Source organism: Vigna radiata, chromosome 1, assembly GCF_000741045.1.
Source record: "Vigna radiata var. radiata cultivar VC1973A chromosome 1, Vradiata_ver6, whole genome shotgun sequence".
NCBI lineage: Eukaryota > Viridiplantae > Streptophyta > Magnoliopsida > Fabales > Fabaceae > Vigna > Vigna radiata.
In genome coordinates this window covers 11,238,149-11,264,843 of record NC_028351.1, presented here as the reverse complement: position 1 = coordinate 11,264,843, position 26,695 = coordinate 11,238,149, and the positions used below count along the sequence as shown (strand labels likewise).

Here is a 26,695-nt window from a genome sequence, read left to right as displayed (position 1 = left end):
AACATGTGGCACGTTGACGCTTTCAGGTGGCATCGTTTCAAGTGCATAGGTGGATTATAAAAGGGTGAAATCCCTAAATTAAAAGGGTGTATTTGAAGGTGAAATCCCTAAATTAAAAGGGATTTCACCCTTTTATAATCCACCTATACACTTGAAACGGTGTCCGGTGCCACCTGGAAGCGTCCGCATGCCACATGTTCAAAAACTTCACGTTAAGTGCATTTAACTTTTATTGATTCAAATTGACAAAATTAGGGACCTAATTGATCACTTTCAAAATTGGAGGATCCAATTGAAACAAACCCCCAAATATAGGGACTTCCGAACCTATTAAACCTTATTTTTATTTATTTTTTTCTATTTTAAAAAAATATAAAAATTTATTTTTTATAATTATTTTATTCTTATATTATATATTAAATGAATGTAAAAATATGATATTGTATTTTATTCTAAATTTTATTTTTATTACGAAAGAAATTTTGTCCTGTTATAAATTCAGAAGTACATGTTTGTGGATGACTTAAAAAAAAATAATCTACAGTTGTTGTAAAACAAATTAAGTTTGACTAAGACTAAGTCAAAGTGATCTACAAAAGGAAAAATAAAATTACAATTTGATGAATGGGTGATGAAATGCTTAATTTTATTAGTAGGAAAACAAACAAAAGAATAATTGATGAATGATATTTTAATGAGAATTATCAAAAACAACGTTATTTTAATTAAATAATTAATTAAATAATTAAATGCAGAGTATATATGAATATCACAAAGAGTCAGCATAGTTAGCTGGCCACTCGTTTTTATATTCCTTTTCTCTTCTGTTTTCATTTCACCATTTTTCTTTCTTCGATTTCTCCAGAACGCCAAGGAGAATCAATTTTTCTTTGTTTCAATTCTTCACTCTGTTCACTTTCATCATTCATCAACATCTTCTCCTCAACATCATTCATAAAAAAAACAATACAGTTTCAGATTATTCTAGCTTTTAATCTTTTTCTTGTTCAAGATTTTGCTGTAAAATTCTGAAACTCACAGTTTCTGTCACATTTCGGCTTAAAGATCTGTACTTTGACTCCAGGAAGGTTCAGCTTTTGAAGGGGTTGGTGTTCATTTTCCTCATAAGCCATTGATTAGTCCAGGCCTCTTATTGTTTTGGAATGGTCAGAGATTACTGAGACTCGTTTTTGCAGGTGTTTGGTGAATTGAGTCAGTGTGGTTTCTGTCATGGGTGCTTGAGAATCTGAGTTGTCTGAGATCTAGCTATCTCTTTTCTTCTGTTCCTCACACACTCTTTATTGCATAGTGGTGAAAGTGAAAGAGTGAGAGAAGATGATGAAGATGAAGAATAGTTATAGTAGTAATAACCAAAAGACAAATGGTCTTGCTTCCATCATGAAAGAAGGTTCAGATGGTGGCAGAGTTGAGTCCGGTTCAAAGGAATGGGAGATGAGACCAGGCGGAATGCTGGTTCAGATGAGAACCACCGAGTCGGATCGGAACTCAGTGCTTGTTCCCTCCATTAGAGTTAGGGTCAAGTATGGTTCAATTTACCATGAAGTCAACATTAGTTCCCAAGCTACATTTGGTAACTCTTCACTTTTTTCAGTTTTAATGTTATTAATTTCCCTTTATGTTCTCTCTCTGTCGGTTGCTTCACCTTTTTCTTGTGGGACAGAACTTGTTACATATAAACACTGTTGTTGTTCTCTCAGAATTTGCTTTTAGTATTGCTTTTGTTCTTCTTTTTGGTTGTATGGGTCATGGTGTGTGTTTAATTTCTGGGTTTTGCAGGGGAGTTGAAGAAGATGCTATCAGGGATAACTGGATTACACCATGAAGACCAAAAGCTGTTTTACAAAGACAAGGAAAGGGATTCAAAGGCCTTTCTTGACATGGTTGGGGTGAAGGATAAATCCAAGATAGTGCTGGTTGAAGACCCTATTAGTCAAGAGAAGAGGTTGTTAGAGAGAAGGAAGAATGCTAAGATGGAGAAAGCTGCAAAATCAATCTCAGAAATCAGCTTGGAAGTAGATAGGCTTGCAGGGAGGGTATGTGTTGTGGTTGCTAATGATATTAATTTATTATTGTTTTCAATTTTTTTTTTACTTTATTTTCATTTTCAAACATTCAAATGCCTGTGTAGTTGGAAGCTGATCAGTGATTGGATTTGGTTAGGTATCAGCATTTGAGTCAATTATCAACAAAGGTGGAAGATTTGCAGAAACAGATGTGCTTAATCTGATTGAGTTATTGATGAATCAATTGCTGAAACTGGATGGTATAATGGCTGAAGGGGATGTGAAATTAAAGAGGAAAATTCAGGTAATGCCAGATACTGAGATGCATTTTACTCATTTTTGTTTATCAGTGTATCTCAAATTACATCTGTTTAAGCACTTCTAGTTCTAATGTTAGTGAAACATTAATTTTGAAGGTAAAAAGAGTTCAAAAGTATGTTGAAACTCTGGATTTGCTGAAGATTAAGAATTCCTTGCCTGGTAGCAATGGACACCATGCACCAGTGCAGCATCAACAGAAGCATTCAAATGGTCAAAAACTGGGACCAGTTTTGGAGCAACAAGAAAAGCACTCAAATGGACATAACAGATTAGCCTTAGCACCAATTCAGGAACAGCAACAACAAAAACAACCAAGGAACTCAAATGAAAATTTCCTAGAACTTTACCATGAAGAACAACATCAACCCTCAAGGAATTCCACCTCAGGAGTTGTAGTTACCACAAATTGGGAACTGTTTGATTTTGCCCCACCATTAATCCCTGTTCAATCCACATCCCCTCCCCCACCACCCCCAATGGCCAATAGTTCAGGCCCTCCCAAGTTCAATTGGGAACTCTTCAACTAACTATCATACCATGTGCTTTCACTTGTGTGGATGTGATTTGGGTTTGTCTTTCACTTTGAGTGTCATCTGTTTTACATTCTTTTTCTGTTTTTAGATTTGTTTGCAACCCTTTATAAGCTGTCACATATACTTCAAAAATAAAGGGGTTGCTATCACAGTGATCATCATAGAAAAAGTTACATTTCTGTGATTTTGGTGTCCACTGAATTCACTTACCAAATGGATGAGCCTATTTTTGATGGATAGCTACAATATTATTATAAGCACTTGTAAACTATGTTATTGGAAGCAAGCATTATGATTTAACCCTTAAGGGCAGGTATGTTTGAGTGTCTAAAATCCCATTTAAAGGACGGTTTTGCTTTGTTTTCATTACCATTTATTGGCATAGGTTTTGTTGTATTTCTTGGTGAAGCAGCATTGGACCATTGGTTGATGACATGAAAACAGTTTCTCAGTATCTTAGGTTCTTGTGGGGGCTACAAGTGACAAAAAGACTCATACAAAAGGGTTTTACTAGTTCAGCCAATGATAGTAAGCCAAGTGCAAAAAGTGTTTTGAAAGCAGAGAAGATGAAATCATAACTATGGATTAGAAATTAGCATTAACAAATGAGAAAGTTTGCTAATGTTACCATTCGGAAATGGAAAGTTCCACATTTAGAAACTTGCCTTCTTTGAAATCAAGCAAAGGGCGTGAGAACAGAAAAGTGAAGAATAAGGCTGTTCACTTTGCCAAGTTTGCCACATTCATGCAATGATTATGTAGCAGAAACATTGACATTTTGTGTGGGTAATGATCGTAGTATACAACTGCATAAATAATCATGTATGGACTTGAAATAACAAAGTACAAGGCTCATGTTAATGGCAGTAAAATGATTGGACTATTGTAAATCTTGCTCAGATTGACCTACGTAAGAACTTTACATGGGACAAACTCTTCACTATAAAATTTGGACTTTCATTTCTTTAAATAAAGCACACAAACTATAGTTGCCACATCTATCAGTAAAAATGACCCAATTCTTGATGAATATTTTAAGAGAGGATCTTGTATATATATATTTCCAGTAAATGTATTTATGGACAGAAATATTCATAAAACATAACCTCACATTCTTATATCTAAAGATGATATAGAAATATGGTCTTATTATGGAAACATTGTCTTATATTATGAAACCACTGTTATACATATCAATGAGGGGAATCAATTGTTATGTTAATGAAAAACTTGGCTGAAAATATTGGATATAATTTAGAGGGAAAATATTACATGCACAACCTTCTTCATTAGGACACTTAATAAAATAAATAATATTTTTATCATTTGTTATCGACTCATTTCAAATTATCTTATATTTTAAAATATAAAATACTATGTTATTGTATAGATGTTTGATAAAAACATGTGTCTTCTTCTCCATCTTTAACATATGTCTTATTCTTCTTCTTCAATATGTGTCTTCTTTTTTTTTCTTCTTCTTTCTCAACATGTCTTCTTTTTCAATATGTTTCTTTTTATTCCTCTCAAAATGTTTCTTCTTATTTTTCTTCAATTACTTAATCAAAATTATAATACGTTATTTTTTTTTCATTCAAATTTATAAATTACACATTAAATATATATATATATATATATATATATATATATATATATATATATATATATTTCTAAAAGTAAATTAATATAAATTTAACATATTAAAATAAAATAACATAATATAAACATTCAGATACACAGTCATAGTTATCTCTATGTTTTCATTAATTTTTATAAAGTGCGAACATTAATATTTAATTAATTTAAATATTTTAAATATTAAGAATTGATAATGCTAATTTTTACTATTATCTAAGTATTAATTTAGTAGCAAAATTAACTTTTTTCTAGCATGTAACTTGTTTAATCCTCTCTTTTATCTTAGTTTTATGAATAATTATGTTTTGGGTTACTTTGATTAAATTTAATCTATAATCCCTTTATTTTGTAGCTAATAATGTGCTTGGAAGAATATCCAACAATGTAAAGAATTGAACCAACCACATAAACAAGCAGATCTATAGAAAAAAAGAAAAAGATGCAGTGCAGCAGAGTCAGGTTGAAGGCCCGTGGGTTAGGGGACAAAAGTTGATTTCTGGTGTGCTCGCGCTGAGTGCCCCTTAGCAAAGGGCGCTGAGCGCCATTATGTTGTCAGAATTTTTCGCCTGGGCGCCTCCTTCAGGGGCGTTGAGCATCACCTTTGCTGGCTGATGTGGCAATTTGAGTTTATTTAACCCTAAAACGTGAAAGGGTTTGGGTCTTTGGTGGTTTAGAGGCGCGATTTCACTTGGAGGAGAGCTTGGAGGGCTACTGGGGTTCGTGGGAACACTCCTTTCTTCCTCTTTGGGTTCTTCTTCTTCTTCCATGGCCATTTTGTAAGCTTAAAGGATCTTCATGAAAATGGATTATTGATTTGTATTTATATATGTCTTTTCTATCAATTGCTAGTATTTTTGTCTCCAATCTTAAAGTTTGCATGTAATAGAGATGTTCATGGCTTGATCTTTGATTCATGGTTTTGGGAACTTATCTTGTGTAATCTAGAATTGAAACAAGAGTCATAGTTGTTCATTAATTCTAGGAGTGGAAGATGATTCACTTGTTGTCTTAGATCCTAGATCTTAATGTGGGTTTTACTTGTTAGATCTTCCAAGAAATTGGAGTTGAATAGGGAAAAATTAGGCTATTTAACCTAAGGAATTGGGGCTAGAGTAATTTTGTGGATTGACCTTAGTAATTTGATGGAGAGGAGATGAGATTGGATAAGCACAAGAGTGAAGTAGGTGAAAACTAACCTTAACAATGTCATTTCATATCATTTCTAGTCTATGTCATATCTATGTGCCTTCAATACTAAAGTCCAACCTTGTATATTTGTAATTTTATTTCTTTACACATACTTGTAAATGAATGTTGTTCTATTGAATTTAGATAAGTTGTTAATCGCACAATTATCTAGTATTATAAGTCTATTGAGATAACGATATTTGATTTTATCATTTTATATTACTTGAAGTAATTCGATACACTTACTTATTCTATTTTTAATGTTTTAAAATTTTGATATTATATATGTGTATGTGTTTTTAATATTATTTATACATTATTTATTATTAATATTTCGAATACAATTGAACTATTAATTTTTAAATCAACTTCTTCTCAATTTAATCTCGGATGTGATTTTAAAAGATTCATAAAATGAAAATACCATGAAGGAATTAGATAATAATTATCACATAAGCTAGAAAACACTTTATTTGATACAGTGGTTCTTTTATATGAGTGGTGCATATTTGACTAAAAATAACACAAATGGACAGATTTAGATTTAAAAAGTATTACAGATTTTGGATAAGTCATGTACAGGCTAACGATTTCAAAATAGAAATCATGCTCCAAATTTTGCGATGACATAAAAATTAAAGTGAAGTCGTATAAAAATTTGATCGTACTCCAAGACTTCATAAGCTTTTCATTATCTTTTTTTTATCCTAACTTGATTTTTTTAACTTTTTTACAATTTCTAAAAATTTTAATATACATATTATCACACACACATAAATACCATGTATAAATTTAATAATTCATTTATTTAAAATTAAGAAATATTAACATATAAAGTTAAGAAAAATAAAATAGTAAAAAAGATTAGAACTATTTATTTTAATTTGTGAATTAAATTATTAAAAAATGTCTAAAAACAAGAAAACTTACATTAAGCTAGCTCCTGCTCACCAGAGACACCACTTAAACTCACACCATTAAGATGATCATTGCAAAAGAGCAAATAAAACACACAAATAGACAACACAAAAGCAAAGGTAAGCTAAAGTACCAAAAGAACATACGCATATTTTAAAACAATAATATCACATTCAAAATATAAATCAAACAATACAAATAATCCCATCAACCTTAAACTCCATCTACCCGAATGTATATATTGATGTCAGACTCATGGGGAACCTACACAATATATGGTGGAGCAACTTGCTCAGAATAATAATAACCACAACCACAATACACCAAGGTTAATCTGTCAAACATCTATGGCCAAAATCAATGACCATAGACTAGGACTTCTTACTACTCTCCACAACATAATCACCCATCTCTATTTGAGATTAAGGTTATTGAGAGTGTCAAAATCATTCCCCAACCTCGGAACCCATACTTCATTACATTACACAACAGAACTCCCATAAGGATTTCCCCATGGAATCCTTTTCACCTCATACTTGATCCATACAAAACACTTATATCATGTTTAGTATTCATCAAATAAAACAATCCTCTAATTCAATATACATTAAATTCATTTAAACCACTTAAAATAAGCCTAACTCATGTTATAAACAAATCTTAGTTTCATCATTCACACCATCACAATCATTGAATACATCTCAAGAGATATAGGAAAACTTAATTAAAATTCTGACATTCTCGCTCAATCACCAGATTCTGCTCGCTTAGCTAAAGTTTTCTCACTCAACTACCAAATTTGTTTGCTTAGCTAGAGGTGTCTGACAATACTCTCGCCCAACGACTAAAACTACTCACCCAGCCAGAGCAAAAATAATGAACTCCACAAGTTCAGCGATGGAGCTCGCCCAACCCATGCAACTCACTGTCAAAACACCCAATTCTGCAAAATTTGTACCATCTCATCCTCACCAATCTTATCTTATGTACCTCTACGACCTTCTACTACTTCCATTTGAGATTTTAATCTATATTATACTTGCCCAAGTATAAACAATCCAACTGTAACAAAGTTTAACCCATTCATCATTGAATTCCCACCCAAAATCAACTAAAGCACCATTCTTTAGATTATAATTCAATTCTACCACTTTTAGCTCATATCTGAGCAACTTACGAGTCTAGACAAGTCTAAAATGACTCAATCACAAACTTCAAACACTCTAATATATAATAGACCTGCTGTTTCCAAAATTCACTAATCCAAACCTCTAAAATACACTAAAAAAAATCATTCAAAACATAGCCAATTGACTACTACTCCATCCTAAATCCCAAATCTATCAATTCACAACTCATACACACTCCAAATACCCATACATCAAAACCTAAATCATCACTTTTTTCGCTTAGACCAGCCTTTCTAAAACTCACCTATTAAAACCCTTATTTTAAACCAAAATCAACTATAACTTTATTCTTTTTACCATACTATGATTCAACAGAATTTCCCAACTCAATACAACATCACTTCCACAAATTCAAGCAACTAAAATAGGCACATTTAACAATCAATCACTACAAGATTAGTTCAATATTAGAAAACACACATTCAAACCAATATTCACTTAATCATGTACAAAACATTAGAATTTTGGCAAACCCATTTACTCAATTCAATAATTCAGTCAATTTAATCAAACTAAAATACTTAAAATTAGATTTATCAAAATTACTAAAATGAAAGAGTTAAGGTATTTAGCTTCCCTTACCGATTAAACGACCAAACGATCCTAAAAGGAACCTAAAACTGCTTCCTTAACTCAGAGAGTTCTAGTTGTACCTACAAACCACAGAAACATGATCAAGGTACGCGATTAGAACCATTGATTAGCAGATAATTGTTAGCTCTTTGGCAAGCGTACCAAATTGTCTTAAGTAATAAACCGGTAAGACCGGATATCGTATCCCAAAAGACTCGTATGACACTTTACAATCGTATAATTGTCTAACTAATTTAGACTAAAAAATGATTTGTTTAATGTAAATTCAGTGCAATGAAAATAAACATAATGCATAAGTGGTAAATTGAACTTCTTGGGGTTAAAACACTTGGAAATGAAATGATTAGAAATGATATGGAATGGAGATGTTGGAGAATGATTGTACCTACTACACTCTCATGCAAATGGACATGACTACTTCTTCATTTAAATGCTCATTTCAACCTATTAAGTTACTCAAACTCAATCACTTGGTAGAGAGAGCCTAGATTTACTCATTAAATCTCAATCCCTTGGTAACCTAACAAGTTCATCTGCATTAAGATCAGAGGTTTAAGACAACTAAAGGTCCAAGATCTATCCCTAGACACTATTTCCTTTATGTGTTTAGTCTAGTTCAAGGTTCACACAATATTTCCCAATATCAAGCAAACCAAAGAATCATGGCACCCTTGTTGCATGGAATCCTTAAATAGGTCTAGGGTGTCACATCAGCAAATAGTTGCGCCCAGTCCCCCTCTTCTGGGGCGTCCAGGCGCGAGGATTACACAAGGTCAGCAAATTGAAAGGCACCCAGCCCCCTTCTGGGCGCCCAAGCACGAAGTTTTGGGTGAAACAGGGAATTGTAGGGCGCCCAACCCCCTTCTAAGGTACCCAAGCATGAGATTTGTAGTGAAATGCAAATTGAATGGGGCTCAGCCCTCCTCCTGAGGCGCCCAAACATGGGAAATCTTCCATGATCCTCCAAAACACTTGCTTTTGCAGCTTTTCTTGGGCTCCCACTCTTGGTAGTTTGGATGCTCTTCCAAAGCACACAAATTTCCTACAAAACTTGAGGAATTAGTGATGAAAACTCATATGTGTAACCCAAGCTAAACTTATTCACAAAGTTAGATAAAAGAGAGGATTAAGCATGTTTCAAGCTTCAAGAGAGTTGATTTTGTAAGAAAATTGCACCACAGATAATGGTAAGAATTACCGTTATCAATAATCAAAGGAAAAGCTTAGATGACACATATAATAGAAGACTATTCACATGCATCGAAAAATGTGAAACTAGAGAAAAAAGAGAGTTTAAACTAACTCTTTTTCAAGAACTGTTCGGCTAAACTAGTAGACCTCACTTCAACGATCACTTTGGTCCTCCAGATCTTCAAATAGATGGCCCAACATTAAAACACCTAAAGAGAAGAAAAAATACTAGAAAAAACTATTTTTAGAGAGATAATATGACTTGAAATAATGAAATTCGTTTTATAAAACTTCAATTTGAATTTCTAATATTAAAATATTTAAATCTTATTACTTAGGCCACATTACCAATTTTAAAAAGACGAATTTATGGGTTCTTAGAAAATATATTAAAAGAATTATAAATTTTAAAGTCTAATTAATCAAATTATTAAAAAATAGTATAAAATGAAAAGTTTGTAAATATATATATATATATATATATATATATATATATATATATATATTAGAAATTGTAAAAAAATTAAAAAAAAAAGGAAAAATCACGACTTTTGTATAATTAAAGATAATAATAAAACTGGTATACTATTTGAAAATTATTAAATTTGAAGTCGTACGTCTTTTAAGTGTACGACTTCACTTTAATTTTCATATTACATTAAAATTAATGTGTACGAGGTACGAGTTTTATTTTGAAGTCCGTAATATTTTTTAGGTTAAATATATCTTTTAGTCCTCATATTTGTTCTTCATTCTTAATTAGGTCTTCATGTTTTTTTTTGTCCCAATTCCATCATAATATTTGTAAATTTGAGACAATTAAGCCCTCTCCGTTAACTGGCCACTAACACCATAGACCAATTGAAAGGGCTTAATTGCCTCAAATTTACAAATATTAAGATGCAATTGGGACAAAAAAAAAAGGGCTTAATTGCCTTAAATTTACAAATATTAGATGCAATTGGGACAAAAAAAAACATGAGGACCTAATTGAGAATGAGGAACAAATATGAGGACTAAAATATATATTTAACCTATTTTTTAAATGTTATTTTTGTAATTTTTACTGCATTATTCATGGAGGAAAACTCACTGGCAAATTCAAAAGATTAGGCTCAAATTTTATATTTTAAACAATTACATGTTTATTTAGATTTATTTTATTAAAAAGAAATGTGTTATGATTTTTGTTTTAAAGTTGAACCTAAAGTTGTTTTACTCAACTTATTTCTCCTGAATTTCGTAAGACCACCTTGAAGCTTGCATCAAATTTTGTCATGAAAATAAGAAATAAATCTTCTCCTCTTACCTTCTTTCTTATCAAAACATAACACAAAAAGCACCACGTACGAAAATAATAAACCTACTTCAATGTTGACATATATATAATAATTAATAATGTGAAATGTGTTAACTTATTTTGACGTTTTTTCTAATCTTTTTTTTACCTTTATAAGCATAACGAAATTTATTAATTGAAAAATGCAAGGAAACTACTCTTGAGAAGTAGTTATTAGGCTTAATATCACTAATGGTCCCTATTTTGGTTGGCAAAATTCGTTTTGGTCCCTATTTTTTTTTTCTGTTCAATGTGGTCCTAAAGATTGTAAATTTCGTTCAATCTGGTCCTTTTTGGAGACGCCGTTTAAATAGTTAACGGCAGAAACTCCAGCTGTGCAGAAAAGTGTTGATGTGGCATTTAACTGCCCACGTGGAGTCCGTACAGGCATAGTGAGGTAAAATCTGAAATAAAACTAGGACCATTTCGAACACACTTAACGAAAATAGGGACCATCAGGGATATTAAGCCTTTCTTTAATGAAACCCAATTTTTAATGAGGGTGGATACCCAAATTAGGGTTTTTAGGCATAATGAGGTAGATTTATTCATTTGAAATTGAAATTGCAGATATTAGGGTTTGCTTTTTGAAAATGCCACAACCTGGGAACACAACCTGGCATTTTTGAAATTCATTAGGGTTCTTAGAATTTGGGAACCCAACCTGTTTCACCTTTGCCTTCGTCAATGGCTACCACCCGTTCTCCCTCCAAAATCGCCGACAAACTCAAGAAGAGGAATAAGTTAATCACCTCCGAATAATGGGTTCTTCACCAACGGGGTTTTCATTTGACAAGCATTTGAGCATTTTTTTTTGGGGTTTAGGGCTTTACTCATACTGTTGTGGAAAAAATGGGGTTCTTGCCTTATGATTTTGGAAGCTTTAGGAAGTGGTGCTTGTTGGGGTCTAGTTTGTTGCAGATTGTGGTATTGAGGCCTAACCTGCAGATTATTGCAAATAGGGATTATCTCTACCCCCATTGAACCACCACCAAGTNAGGAATGACAATTTTGGTGGCCCAAGCTAGTGCAACAACAAGAAGAAGAAGATTGGGAAGTAAACATGGCTAATCAACCACCAAGATTGGGAAGAAGATTGGTTAAAAACCCTAATTTGGCTATCCACCCTCATTAAAAATTGGGTTTCATTAAAGAAAGGCTTAATATCCCTGATGGTCCCTATTTTCGTTAAGTGTGTTCGAAATGGTCCTAGTTTTATTTCAGATTTTACCTCACAATGCCTGTACGGACTCCACGTGGGCAGTTAAATGCCACGTCAACACTTTTCTGCACAGCTGGAGTTTCTGCCGTTAACTATTTAAACGGCGTCTCCAAAAAGGACCAGATTGAACGAAATTTACAATCTTTAGGACCACATTGAACAGAAAAAAAAAATAGGGACCAAAACGAATTTTGCCAACCAAAATAGGGACCATTAGTTCTATTAAGCCTAGTTATTATCATAAAAATAAAAATTATAAATACTCTTATTTTTAATTATAATATTATGAAAATTCATAGAAAATACTGCATACATACACATTTTTTATAAATTTTAGAAATAATAAATAAAAAATAATTTTTCTTTTTCGGTTAGTCGTAATGAATGTAGTAGAAGTAACGTGTATGCAAACCTGAACCTGAAGTAACTAGAAATTGCCATGCTTAATACATTTTAAATACTTAAGAGCATGCATGAAGCAAAAGTTTGATCCATATGAATTATTTGTTTATGGTTATGGTAGATAAAATAGCTTATCGTTTGATGTGTCAATGTAAACTACACAATATGCTATCAAAATTTTATTTCTTTACGTGGAAACATTTTCTTACAAGAGTTAAAAACACATTTATTGTAAATAAATTTGAGTCTAACTTAACTTTACAAATTTGAGTTATTAATTATGAAATAAAGTTTACATATTTATTTATATATTGATTATGAGGATAGATTTGATGAAAAATAAATATGAAATTATGAGAGAAAAATAATTGAATTATTGGAAAATGGTAGTTTGACTTAAAAATAATAATAAGATGATTGGAAATTGCGTAGGGATAATGGCATTGGGTATATGGGAAACATCTGAACCTTGCAATTGCATTGCATGGTGTTCTATCATTTTCATAGCAGCTGGGTTTTGGTTATACATAGCAATTAACAGCCATTTCTAGCCAAAAGTTCAACCTTTCCAAGTTTATATTACAAACGTCATTGTAACTCACCATCATTCAATTCAACCATCTCCAAAGTACCCACTTCAATGTCTGCAAATAACACATTAATTTCTGCATCACAAAGAAAGGAATTGTCCACCCTAACCAAACATCTCTTTTTCTTTGTTAAAGTGAAATTTTTTTCATTTGGGTCTCTTTTTTTTGGACTTTTCTCCACCGACAGAGAAAGATGAAAATTTGTCTATGTTCTCTGTTTCTTTCTTATTCTGTGATTATTGTTGTGTTATAATGTTATGTGCGGTGATTTTCTTCTTTTGTTTTCTTTTATGTCTTCTAATTTCGTTAACCAAAGTTGTTAGATTCTTCTTTTCAAATGTGACAGTACTACTTGCAAGTACAGAGACACCCTACCATATCTTTACCTTTACAATGCTTTTATTTGACACTTTCAACCGACGTGTATACTTAGTTAATCATGCTTAGCACAAATAATCAACACAAAAAGCTCTCTTTCCAAAATATAAATATAACACTAATCTTTCATTATAAGATTAGTCTTGTCAAATGTAGCTTAATTTTGATCCCAATAATTATAAGGAAAGTTCATATTTTCAATGGGTTATTTTGTGTCTATGAAATATAAGATAAAGTGTATTGTTGGAAGTTTCACATCGATCAGAGATAAAGTCAAATTATAATATATTAGTGAGATGCAAATTTTACCTTATAAGTTTGTTTTATGAGATTGAATTAAATTTAAAATCTACTTATGTTTTACTAATAAATAAGTGTAAAGAAACCAAATTGAAATATTTCTTTGAAAAGCTAAAACAAATCACTTTATAAAAATAACTTGACTTTGAAACGTTCTTGCCTTTTAAGGGAAGAAAATAAAAATAAAATATGAGGTATTGAAGAAAAAAATGGATGAAAAGAATAGGATGATGAAGCAAATTAAAAATGTATTTGTTCATTTGAATAGAAAGTATCTTGAAAATAATTTTATTTTTAAAAGTAATAAATAAATTAAGTAAAACTAGTAATTATAAATTTATTTATATATATCGTGAAGAGAGATGAAATATAAAAACTTTTGAAAAATACTATTTTTTTGAAAAGAAATTCATTATTTTCTTCACATTTTAATTAAAGGTACAAAAATTCAATGAAAAGTTGATTAGTTTGTCAATTTTTTATATGTAATAAGGAAAATAGTTTCTTTCCACTCGTTTTCTTGTATCCATCACTTTTTACTTTCCTGTTTTCCTTTCAACGAATGGATTGATAAAATAATTTAATTAAGTATTTTAAAAGAAAATTAAATCACATAGGTATGAAAAAGAAGATCAAACTAAATTTGTTAAAAAAAATTCAAATTATCTTAAAGAAAAGTCAAATTGAACCATCTAAAGTTATGAAATGATTAAGGTTTTTTTTTTTTTTTTTAATTCGAACTTGCAAACCCTATGTGTAAAACCCTAGTTTTATCCTTAGCAAATAAACTGACACTGTTATCAAAACCATGTTGAGAATGAAACTAAACCTTTCCCTACCATTTTCCACTGTAATTAATTTTTTTATAAAAATATTCTTTTTTACACACCTTAATTTTTTTTATGTTTATTTGACATTATTATTATTATTTATTTTTTATTTTTTTTTTTTAAAAAATATCAAAGTTTACATTTTTATAACTATTTTATCTTTATATTATGTATCAAACGAATGTAAAAATGTGTTATAATACCGTTATTTCAATTTTTGCAAAAGAGAAAACCGATACATAATAATAAACAAAAGTTTAGCATGTGATATGTGTTCTAACGAACAGTATAGACAATGAATGAACTGTTATTCACACATCCCAACTAATAATCATTCACAATTAAGGGAGAAGAATGGACAAAATCACACTGAAGATCTAGACATGTCCGTGACGTTGCCTTGGACACTGATATTACATAGTTCTGAAAGTGAGTGCATAGGTTTCCAACTTTTGCATACTGTTTTCTCCTGATAAAGAACCAGAAAACAAGCTACCAACAACAACATAATAAACATTCAAAATAATACTATGGTCTCTGCTGCATTCTGCAGAGGATTCTAGTAATTCCCTTAAATTACAAGACTTGTTTCTGGTTCACACTTTGACCACACTCCACACTCCACACCCCACTTCACATGCTTACACATGCATGTGGCTTCAACACAAACCATACGCTTTCACGAAACCTATACAAACATTCTAGTTCTACCTAACATCTTATCATCTTTATCAGTATTCCATGTCCCATCAACCAGCTTCTCTATTTCTCTTTACTCTTCATTCTTTACCCTACTTATGTCTATGTCTCTGCATCACTCCATTTCTTCCACATGGAACTAACTATATATGCACATTAAATATCTTTCATATAACATCCATCTCAATATATAACAATGCACATAATACTTTAAGTTTTAATTCATCATAAATTTTCTTACCCAACTATCATTCTTTTATAAAGTTTACTATCTAAGTTTTTTTCTCACACATTTTATCATACTATATGTTTAATGTGTGTACATTTACTGATTAATTAAATATCTGCCATATGTGTTTTTTTTTAAAACAAAAACAACATCATTAGATAATATATATAATACTAATATTTAAAATAATACTTTATTTGAGTGTATACATTTATTGATTAATTAAATATCTGGATATTGATGTGTTATGTGTTTTTAAATTGATTAACTTATCAATAAAATCTATTGAACTATTTTTTTTTTAACTTTTCCAACTTAGAAATAACATATGAACTCATCTACACTTTCAATATTGCTCCGATCTATATAAAAACTTATCATATTTATTGAGTATTGGTACAAGTATATGTATTACTTAATTTTTAAATTGATTGAGGATGTGCTTAAATATGTATATATTCGTCCAACCCTTTTTCACAAATTTGTCTTAATATTTATTTCTTTCATCATATTCATCCATGTTTTAAATTACAAAAACACTTTTAATTTATTAAATAATCTAAGAAATTTATATTAAATTTTTTAATCCTTAATTTTATAACTCATTTCATACACATATTTAATCATTTAATTTTTTTTCTTTTATTATTTAACTTTTACTCAATTGTTACTTAATACTCTCATTTGATATTAATACAGTTATAATTTTTTTTTTCAAATTTAATATCATAAAAAAGAAAAATATATATTTTTTTATATTAAATAATTGATAATATAATGTTTTTACTGAAACTTTTATTTTTATAAAAAATTATTTAATTAATATTTAAAATAATAAAGAAATAGATATATATAAATATGAGTACAGATATAACTATTTTTCAATACAAATAAGATAAAATAAGATATTAGGAGAATGAGAATCAAGGTGTAATTTTACCTTGAAAAATAGTCAAACATGCACTAATTCCGTTTAATTGTTATCCCTACTCTAACTAAGTAATTATGATAACTTTATTAAATTATAAAATAAACCAGTTAATTAAGTTAAAAATTAATTATATTATGCTAATCCCATACAATATATATTATTATGTAACTTTAAACATAACATAACTATAGCTTTTTTTATGAGATAAATATTAATAACATATTCTTTAACTAATACTTTTTTATATACCAACTCTCCTGTATGTGAATTTCACTGAATATATGGATCTTATTCTCTATATGGAAAATCTCATTTCTAAATTAACAGTCTAACTAAAACTCCAATTAATAATTAATAAGAGAGAAGATTCCAGGAAAAAGCATGTTAGAGAATATTATCTTCTTAAACGTTTATTATTGATATAAACAAAATCTGTCAAGAATTATAAATGAATTTAATTAATAGGTCATGATTTCATAATTTAATTTGACTTGTTGCTGATATGTTTTCCTTCAAATAATATAGCAACGACTAAAGAAAACTCACGGAGAGTGATACAATAACTGACCATATATGAGTAGGGTCAATGTAAGGATTTTGTTTCATAATATAATTTTTTTGGTAAAATAAAGTATATAATATTTACAAATATGTAAGCAATAATAATATAATAAAACAGCGTTGTGATTCATCTATATATCTTTTCAAAGTCTTTCATATGTTAAAACACATTATCTTTATAAACATCACATTATTATGTAAATAAAAATGATCTTCATTTTATTATTTTAATTTTTATAAAAATAATGAGTCGTATAATTTAAATACAAAATGTTAAAGAGTACATACATTAAAATCATCGCAATCTTTAGACATAGAAGTTAATGCTGAGGCTAGAAGCCAACTAACAAAAATTGAAATATATATGTCTAGATTAATTGAACAACAAATATCGTGTAATATGAATGATTATATGTATAATAAGTGTTTTTGAATATGACAATGATAAAAATAGTTTAATGTTTAGACGCTTAATTATGAGGTAGCTTTAGATAATGTTTTTGTCTAGATTATTTAAAAAATTAATTTTCATAAAATGATTTAAAATGTACGTCCCCATTGTTAAATCAATAATTTAGAATACAAAATATCAATTAATCAAAACATTTTGCCCTTCTTTCTAATGGTGCCAAGAAGAAATCACTTTTACCATTAAAACAGTTATATAAAATAATTAATCATTCCTAATTTACATCAAATTTATAATAAACTCACTAGTTTCAAAGTTATTATAATTTAGGCGTAGTATCCCTAATAGTCCCTATTTTCTTTAAGTGTGTTCGATCTGGTCTCGGTTTTTTTTTTTTTTTTCTGTTCAATGTTGTTTTAAAGAATGTAATTTTTGTTCAATTGGGTTCTTTTTGCAAACGGTGTTTAAATTGTTAACGCCATACAGTCCAACTGTGCAATAAATGACACATCACCCTTGACACGTCATTATAATCTCCTACCTTCAGAAACCCTAATTTCTCCCTAACCTTAGTTGCCACCATGCTCATGGTCAGCCACCATCTTCGCACCTTCATCATCAAACATTTTGAAACTCTAACCAGATGGTCGCGCCGCCACCACCGTTGTTCATCTTCTCCATCCAACAACCACCTAGAAACACCACCATGACCAACCCTATCAACATTTTGTCGTGACAACCATGACTGCCGCAACAAGACAATGAGCCATGCGCGAGCTCATCTTCTCCGTCAAGTCTTCAACCTGCAAAGGAAAATACAAAGAACGAAAAAGTCAATTAGAGCATAATCGCTGCCGTAAAAGTACCATTCTCCATCAATCTTCATCTTCTCCAACCATCGCAAAATTGCTCTTCAAACCTACAAGTAGAAAGAAACCAAAGAAACCAAATCGCAGACAAGCAACCACGAGCCAGATTCATATCGCCACGCTCCTACATTTCGAAACCCATTTAATTTTCCTCTCACGGTGGCGTAGGCGTAAGGAAGCCTTCCCCCTTACATTCAGAAACCCTAATTTTTTGGGTGGGGAAGGGACTGCCACGTGGCTGTCTTTCATTGGCTGCGTCATGTATCAATCAAGGCAGGTCAGCAATGATATATACAGTTGAACTGTCTGCCATTAACGATTTAGATGTCGTTTGCAAAAAGGAGCAAATTGAACAAAAATTACATTATTTAGGACAACATTGAATAGAAAAAAAAAATTGGAACCAAATTGAACACACTTGATAAAAATAGGGACCCTCAAAGATATTAAACCTATAATTTATTAGTAATTATTTTCGGATTATTTCAAAGTTTTCATAGAGATGCATAATATACGAGACCCATCATTTTAATTAGCCACTTGAAAAATATACGAAGAAAACTTTATGTACAAATCCTATAAAAACAAGCAAAGTGAACAATACTCGATTACTCTTTTGAAATATTCAAAATGCATAACAAACATTTATTTTGTTTTAGAACTTCTAGTTTGATGTACTCTTTTATGAACGTAGAAGTACCTTTTTAATTTTTACTTAATTTAAAAACACTTTAATATTTTTAAAACGTGAAATTCAACCTTAAAAAGTAATTTTAAAAATTAAATTTGTCAACTTTTATATTGATATATACACTTTAAGTAAATAAATAACTTTTAAATTTAATTCAATTTTGAAAAAGTAATATAATATCTTTTATTGATGTGAAATGTTTTGAAAAGTAGTACTAAAAAGAATATAATAAGAAAATTAGTTTTTTCTTTTTTATATTCTTTTCATAAGATTTTATGTATTAAGTCTTTATAACTTACTTGTAATTGGTCGGTATGTTGTCAACAATCAAATGTCTCATTTTCAACTGTCCATTCCCCTAAACAACAATTTTTTTTATTAAAAACTAATGTATATGGATGCTTAAAAGAGCGTATAACTAATCTCTATTAATAATCAAAGATGCATTAATAATGATATATGAATATATAATAATATAAAAATTAGGGATATCTGATTAGAAAAAGCTTTGATTGAAATACACCGACATCTTTCTTTTTGTGGTGTAATTGCGTATTATATAATCTGTACTTAATAAAAGTATACTTTATTTTGTAAATTCTACTCTCAGATTTATCTTTTTAACTTTCTCAAATATTACATAATATATATGGTTTGTTAAGAGGCGTACCTTTGTTTTTCAATTAATACATTTTAACAATGTGTATCAAATTATAGTAGATAAAAATACCGTTATATATTATGACTTCTAAATTTTAAAGTCAAATATATTTAAATAATTTTCATTCTAAAAATTAAAATAAGAAAAAAGAAACCCCCAAGAAAGAGAAAGGTTTAGAATGAGAGAGATGAAAGAGAAACGATTCAGAGGAATGAGAGTTTCTTTTTTTTTTTTAGTTTTGAGAATGAAAATTATTTAAATATCATTGACTTTAAAACTTATAATTTATAATATATGAGGATATTTTTGTCTACTATAATACAGTACACATTGTTAAAACGTACCAAATAAAAAAAGACATAGACGAATTAACAAACCCATATATATATATATATATATATATATATATATATATATATGTATGTATGTATATATCAAAAGATATTTATTTACCGCTCTTTAATTCCACTACTCTTCTTAAAAAGTCTCGAGTCAAATTAGCTATATAAAGCTTAAAAATAAAATATATTTAAAGATTTAAATTTATTTATTTTAAAGAAATACAACATGTGATTAAACAAAACACTTTTATTTTTTTAAATAAATGCTTAAAAGTCATATTATGTATAATCTATGTTTGATTGGCTGTATAGTCTTTTTATAAGACCTTGTATGAGTTAAACTATTATAATAAGATGTACATTGTGTGATAAATTACATACACAACTTAATTACGCATTTTTTTTATTTGAATGTGTATGGGCTATTTCCTTTTTCATATAAAAAAATATTTTTTTCATATGAAAAATATTATTATTTTTTCATACAATTTTACCTCTCTCTTAATTTAAGCAAACCACGTTAATTTATCGTCATTTTTAATTATTTACTCTTTTTTTTCTTCTAAAGAAAGTATCATGAAATTCAGTTGACTTGACTCAATTATAGGAGTAGTTAGGTTCAAATTTTATGGCTGACATTATAATAATAAAAATAAATGAAGTAAACTATTTTCTATTATTAGTTAAACGTAAAATGTGTGTTATTTTTTAAAATAATATATTGTTTAATTATATAAGAGATATTTGCATAATTAGTGTAACCCACAACCACAACCACCATGGTAAACCAGCAGCACTCTGTCACGTGCCACTAACCTCGCACGTGCGAAACTGTCGGTGGATCGTAAATGTGGGAGACACCCTTTGAATTTGAAGAGAGACAATAGGTCGAAAATTATGTACTCTGCTTATCTTTTAGTATCATGATCATGCCTCGGATGCACGCCACGTGTCCCTCATTCATTCATCTCTCTTTTTCTCCCTTTTCCATCTAAGTTTTTACCTAAGGCATTGCAAAACTATCTTATATAACTTTATAAAGCTAAACTATTGACATAAAAACATTTAATAGAACTAATTAATAAATATAAAACAATGTAAGAAAATAACTACTTTATTTGAATTTCACGCACTTAAAATACCGATATAGTAACAATTAACTTAATAAATTTCCAAGGAAGTGTTTCTTTCAAAAGAAATCATTCATGTACACTTGAGATATTATTATAGCACTCAATTTTCTTAATTATAAGGAACAATATTCCCATACAAGAAACCTTTAAGTAGTACTACATTTGCCAAGTGCATGCTTCAAAACCTTAAATAGGGTTTCTCAATTTTTATTTATGCTTAAAAAAATAAAATAAACATTTTATTTTTTTATTATGACATGAAGAAACAAAAATTAAAGATGGTGCTTGTCTATTTTATAGATAAGTCCGGTCATTTCAATTTCGCTTTTAAACACCAAATTTTTTCGAGTCCTATAAATAATAATTGATAATGTCTAGTCCCTATATTTTCGTAAGAAAACGATGGCATTGTTTGAATTTTTTGAGAGATTAAAAAAAAAAGTGATAGGATTATTATATTAATTATAATTAGATAAATTGCAATGGTGAGAATGAGATTGATGATTAAGGAGAAAATGAATTATAGCATTGATGAAGGATGGAGAAAGAGAGTTATATTAAGTGGTAGGTTAGATTAGAGAAATTGTGAAAAAAAAGTATAAAATGGTAATGGAAAAAAGGACAGATATCGTAATTGTCTGATTAATAGAGGAAAAGACAAGTTAACCTAATGTTCCCATTAAATGAAGCTATTGGCATGCAAATGGCATCAAAAACGAAATTTTACCTGAATCGAAAGGGACCAAAGTGCTTGGCCTCCATTTTTGAATTCTTCCCCTTCCATCTACATACTTTCAACTATTATATAATGCAACAAAATAAAGCGTCGGTGATCACATGTATTAATAATATTATTAATTATATTTCTATCTTAATTTCAACAAATACTATCATTCTTCTGTAATACAAAATACATGTAATTTTAATATGAAATAATTGTTGGAAGTCTCGTATTGATTAGAGATAAAGTCAGTTTTGTGAGATTGAGTTAGATTTAAAGTTCATCTTTTAATATGGTATCAGACCCTCTTTAAAATCTATCCTAGTGATATTTGTTGTTCGACATGTTGCTTCACCTGTTATTGGGTCGTTATCGAATCATCTATTAATGTCTAGTCTTATACTCGAGATATATACACCTTGACGTGAAAAGTGTGTTAAAAGTCCTTCATCGACTAAAGATAAAACCAATTTTGTAAAATTGAATTAAACTTAAAATTCACTTTTTAACAATAATTACATATTTTTTTTAAATAATATATTTAATGATGAAATTAGAAAAACAAAAGTAGATCATGCCTTCTAACCTCAACTAGTACAGATGGGTCAATGGTTAATTTTGCATATTTTAGTTTTGAAAGATGAAAAAGTAGACTATGACTTACTATTGAATTGGAAGAAAAGCAAAGTTTTGATTCTTAAATTATAGATTGTTACAAAGAAAGGCACAAAAGAAGGAACCAGCACGTGTGTAAGTACTCATAAAAAAACCTAGAACCAAGTAATCAAACCCTAGATTGTTTGATTTGAGTTTCACTTTCACCTAGGTTAAAATTACTTCCAAGGAGAGACATCACACGTGCCGGTGACCAATCAGAAGCTTTGGCGGGTAAAGATTCACTGTTTGAACAACTCAGTATAACTCTTCGATGCACAACAACAATCATTGGTCTACCCCTAAATTCCCTAACTACCCCTACAACTACACGTGGCATTAAGAGAACTAGGGCACAGCATCTTTATGCTGAACCAAAATGCACTCAAACTCTAACACTCTCTTCCCTCCCGTCGGTTTTGTTAACCATTTATGAAGAAATTAAGATTGCTTTGCCGGCTTTTGTTGTCTTCTTCTCTTACTTTCCAACTACCATTTTTTATTTCTTTTTCTTTTTTCTTTTCAATTTTTTATATTAATTGATTTAACTATTATTAATTTTGTAAATTATTGAGGATTAGACAAATTGTTAGTAAAGAGAAATTACCCATACAGAGATGTTGATGACTTTAATTGTTAGTATCTATTAATTAATTTAGATATTTTTAATTTATCTATTAATATAAATCATATTAAGTATGACTTTGATATCATTGCTGTAAAAATAATTAACTTATCGTGCATAGTAAAATGCACATTAAGTTCTTCCTTTCGGGCATATATATGGTAAATGTACTGATTAGCATAAGGGAATTAAAATTAAAATGAAGTTCATGTTTGTTTTCAATTATTTTCAAAACAATTATTGCTTGAAGAGTTTTTTAAAAAATAAATCAACTATTTTAAAACAAACTAATTCAGACTTGCCCAAAGTCAAAATGCTCTCTAAAGTGAAAGGACAAAAATAATTACAATTTGATCAGTGGGTGATGAAATACTTAATCTTATTAATGGGGCAGAAGAAACAAAAGCATAATTGATCATATGATATTTTTAAGGACAATTATTAAAAACTTAATTAGTTCAATTAAATAATTAATTAATTAAGTGCAGAGTATATATCACAGGGTGTCAGCATAGTTAGCTGGCCACTCGTTTTTATATTATTTTTTTTTCTGTTTCCATTTCATCACTTTCTTCTCCCTTTGATTTCTCCACAACAGCAAGGGAGAATCAGTTCCTCAATTCTTTCTAGATTCTCACTTTCTTCAACCTCTTCGCATCAGTTTCCTTCAGAAAAACGAAAAACACAGCTTCAGATTGTTCAAGCTCTTTGTTTTTTCCTTGTTCAAGATTATGCTGTAAAATTCTGAAACGCGCAAGTTTCAGCCACATTTTAGTGAAAAGATCTGTGCCTTGACCCTTGGCAGGTTCAGCTTTTGAAGGGGTTGGAGTAGTTCTTCCTCACAAGCCGTTGATTGGTCCAAGTTTATTTTTTTTTCTCTCTCTATCCAAGTTCAAAGCTTTTTGGTGTTTTTTATCCCGTGTCTTTCTCTCTCTTGCTGTGGAATGCTGGGGTCAGAGATTTCTGAGACATGTTCTTGCAGGCTTTCGGTGAATTGGGTCAGTCTGGTTTCTGTCATGGGTGGTAGAGAATCTGAGTCCTCAGAGATCTAAGCCTCTCTGGTCTTTCCATAAGCACACACCCTTTTGTTGCATAGTTGTGAAAGTTAAAGAGTGAGAGAAGATGATGAGGATGAGGAATAGTAGTGGTGGTAACAATCACAAGACAAATGGTCTTTCTTCCATCATGAATGCAGGAGGCTCAGCTGCTTGTAGATCTGAGCCCGGTTCAAAGGAATGGGAGATGAGACCAGGTGGAATGCTGGTTCAGATGAGAACCGCTGATTCGGATCGGAACCCAGTTCTTGTTCCCACAATTAGAGTTAGGGTCAAGTATGGTTCAATTTACCATGAAGTCAACATTAGTTCTCAAGCTACATTTGGTAACTCTTCACTTTTTATTTATTTTTTCTCAAGTTTTAATGGTTTTTGTTTGCTAGTTATGTTTCTTTACCCTTTTCTTGCAAGACAAAACATGGACACAAGTTTTTAGGTAATTTTAGTGTTGTTCTTGTTATCTTATAGAAATTAGAGTTTTACCTTTACATAGATTTTTTTAGTGAAATTGTAATTCTGATAGAAGGATAATACAAAAATTACCCATATCTAGGTTTTGGTGATTGTTGTTTTTATAATTTCTGGGTTTGCAGGGGAGTTGAAGAAGATGTTGTCAGGACCAACTGGGTTACACCATGAAGACCAAAAGCTGTTTTACAAAGACAAGGAGAGGGATTCAAAGGCTTTTCTTGACATGGTTGGGGTGAAGGATAAGTCCAAGATAGTGCTAGTTGAAGACCCTATTAGTCAAGAGAAGAGGTTGTTAGAGATAAGGAAGAACGCTAAGATGGAGAAAGCTGCAAAGTCCATCTCAGCAATCAGCTTGGAAGTAGACAGGCTTGCAGGGAGGGTATGTATTGTGGTTGCTATTGATATTACTATGAATTTTTCTTTTCATTTTTGCAAAAATTTGATTATGAATGATTGGAATTGGTTAGGTATCAGCCTTTGAGTCAATTATTAGCAAAGGTGGGAAAGTTGTGGAAACAGATGTTCTGAATCTGATTGAGTTGTTGATGAATCAATTGCTTAAATTGGACGGTATAATGGCTGATGGGGATGTGAAATTACAGAGGAAAATGCAGGTAATGTTAGGAGATTTAGATGCATCATGCTCATTTGTGTTATTTACAATATCTCAAATTGCTTTCATTCATGGTTCTAAAAAAGCTTAATTTTTGAAGGTAAAAAGAGTTCAAAAGTATGTTGAAACTCTTGATCTGCTGAAGGTTAAGAATTCTGTGCCTAGCAGCAATGGAGACCATGGTGCAGTGCAGCCTCAACAACATAAGCATTCAAATGGGCAGAGGCGGGGAGCTGTTCAAGAGAAACAACAAAAGCATTCAAATGGACATAATAGGTTAGCCTTAGCACCAATTCAAGAGCAGCAACAAGAACAACCTAGGAACTCAAATGAGAAATCTCTAGCACTTTACCAAGAACAACAACAACACCAAACCTCAAGGAATTCGACCTCAGAAGTTGTAGTTACCACAAACTGGGAGTTGTTTGATTCTGCCCCACCATTAATCCCTGTGCAGTCCACATCCCCACCACAACAACCCCCCTCACTGACTCATAATTCAGGTCCTCCAAAGTTCAATTGGGAATTCTTCAACTGAGTACCATACCACTTGCTTTTACTTGTGTGGATGTGATTTGGGTTTGTCTTCCACTTCAGAGTGTTATATGTTTTACATTCTTTTCTGTATTTAGATTTGTTTAGCAACCCCCTTATAATCTGTCATTTACTTCACAAATAAATGGGGTTGCCATCATAGTCATTATCATAAAAAAAAGTTACATTTCTCTGTGATTTTGGTGTCCACCGAATTCATTAATCAAATGTAAGGGCCTATTTTTGATATATATATATATATATATATACACTATGGTTATAAGCATTTGTGGCATAGTTAATGTAAGCATTAGGATTCAACCACATAGCTTAATTTTGAGGTTCAATGCCATTGCTGTGTGTTTGAGTGTATTTCTTGGTGAAGCAGCATTGAACCTTTGGTTGCTGATATAATAAGAATTATTTAGCAGTATCTTTGTGGGGGGCCACAAGTTGCAAAAAGACTTACATATGTTAAAGGGTTTTACTAATCCAACCAATGATAAGAAGGCAAGTATAAAAAGTGTTTTGAAAGTGGAGAAGTTGAAATGATGACTGTGGATTGTAAATTACTATTAAGAAATCAGAAAGTTTTGCTAATAATGATACCATTTCAGCACAGAGGCCATTCCAGATTTAGAAATTTCCCTTCTTTGGCCACAAGCAAAGGCTGTGAGAATTGAGGAGTGAAGAATAAGCCTGTTTCAGTCTCCTAAGCTTGATTCTGCAATTTAGACCTGTTATTATGATAAAGATAAAGATATTTAGACAATAATTTTTTGACAACATTTCACCATCATCATATGTGTCATTGTGTAATTGGTTCATAATGGTATTATT

At 30.5% G+C, this 26,695-nt stretch overlaps 2 protein-coding genes across 3 annotated transcripts; both read left to right on the top strand.

Annotated features, from left to right (window-relative positions):
* Positions 1 to 786: 786 nt before the first annotated feature.
* Positions 787 to 3,092, top strand: LOC106774874 (BAG family molecular chaperone regulator 3). Of its 2 annotated transcripts, XM_014663020.2 has the most exons (5): positions 787 to 1,105; positions 1,197 to 1,591; positions 1,798 to 2,054; positions 2,182 to 2,328; positions 2,441 to 3,092. In XM_014663020.2, exons 2-5 carry the CDS (start codon positions 1,336 to 1,338, stop codon positions 2,870 to 2,872), a joined length of 1,092 nt encoding a protein of 363 aa, XP_014518506.1. In that variant the 5' UTR covers positions 787 to 1,105; positions 1,197 to 1,335; the 3' UTR covers positions 2,873 to 3,092. The 2 variants fall into 2 exon arrangements, with proteins under 2 accessions (XP_014518506.1, XP_014517761.1); XM_014662275.2 differs by having other exon boundaries at positions 787 to 1,591.
* Positions 3,093 to 23,706: 20,614 nt separating this feature from the next.
* On the top strand, positions 23,707 to 26,202 carry LOC106774225 (BAG family molecular chaperone regulator 3-like). Its single transcript, XM_014661144.2, has 4 exons — positions 23,707 to 24,563; positions 24,831 to 25,087; positions 25,176 to 25,322; positions 25,422 to 26,202. Exons 1-4 carry the CDS (start codon positions 24,305 to 24,307, stop codon positions 25,857 to 25,859), a joined length of 1,101 nt encoding a protein of 366 aa, XP_014516630.1. The 5' UTR covers positions 23,707 to 24,304; the 3' UTR covers positions 25,860 to 26,202.
* The last annotated feature ends 493 nt before the right edge of the window (positions 26,203 to 26,695 follow it).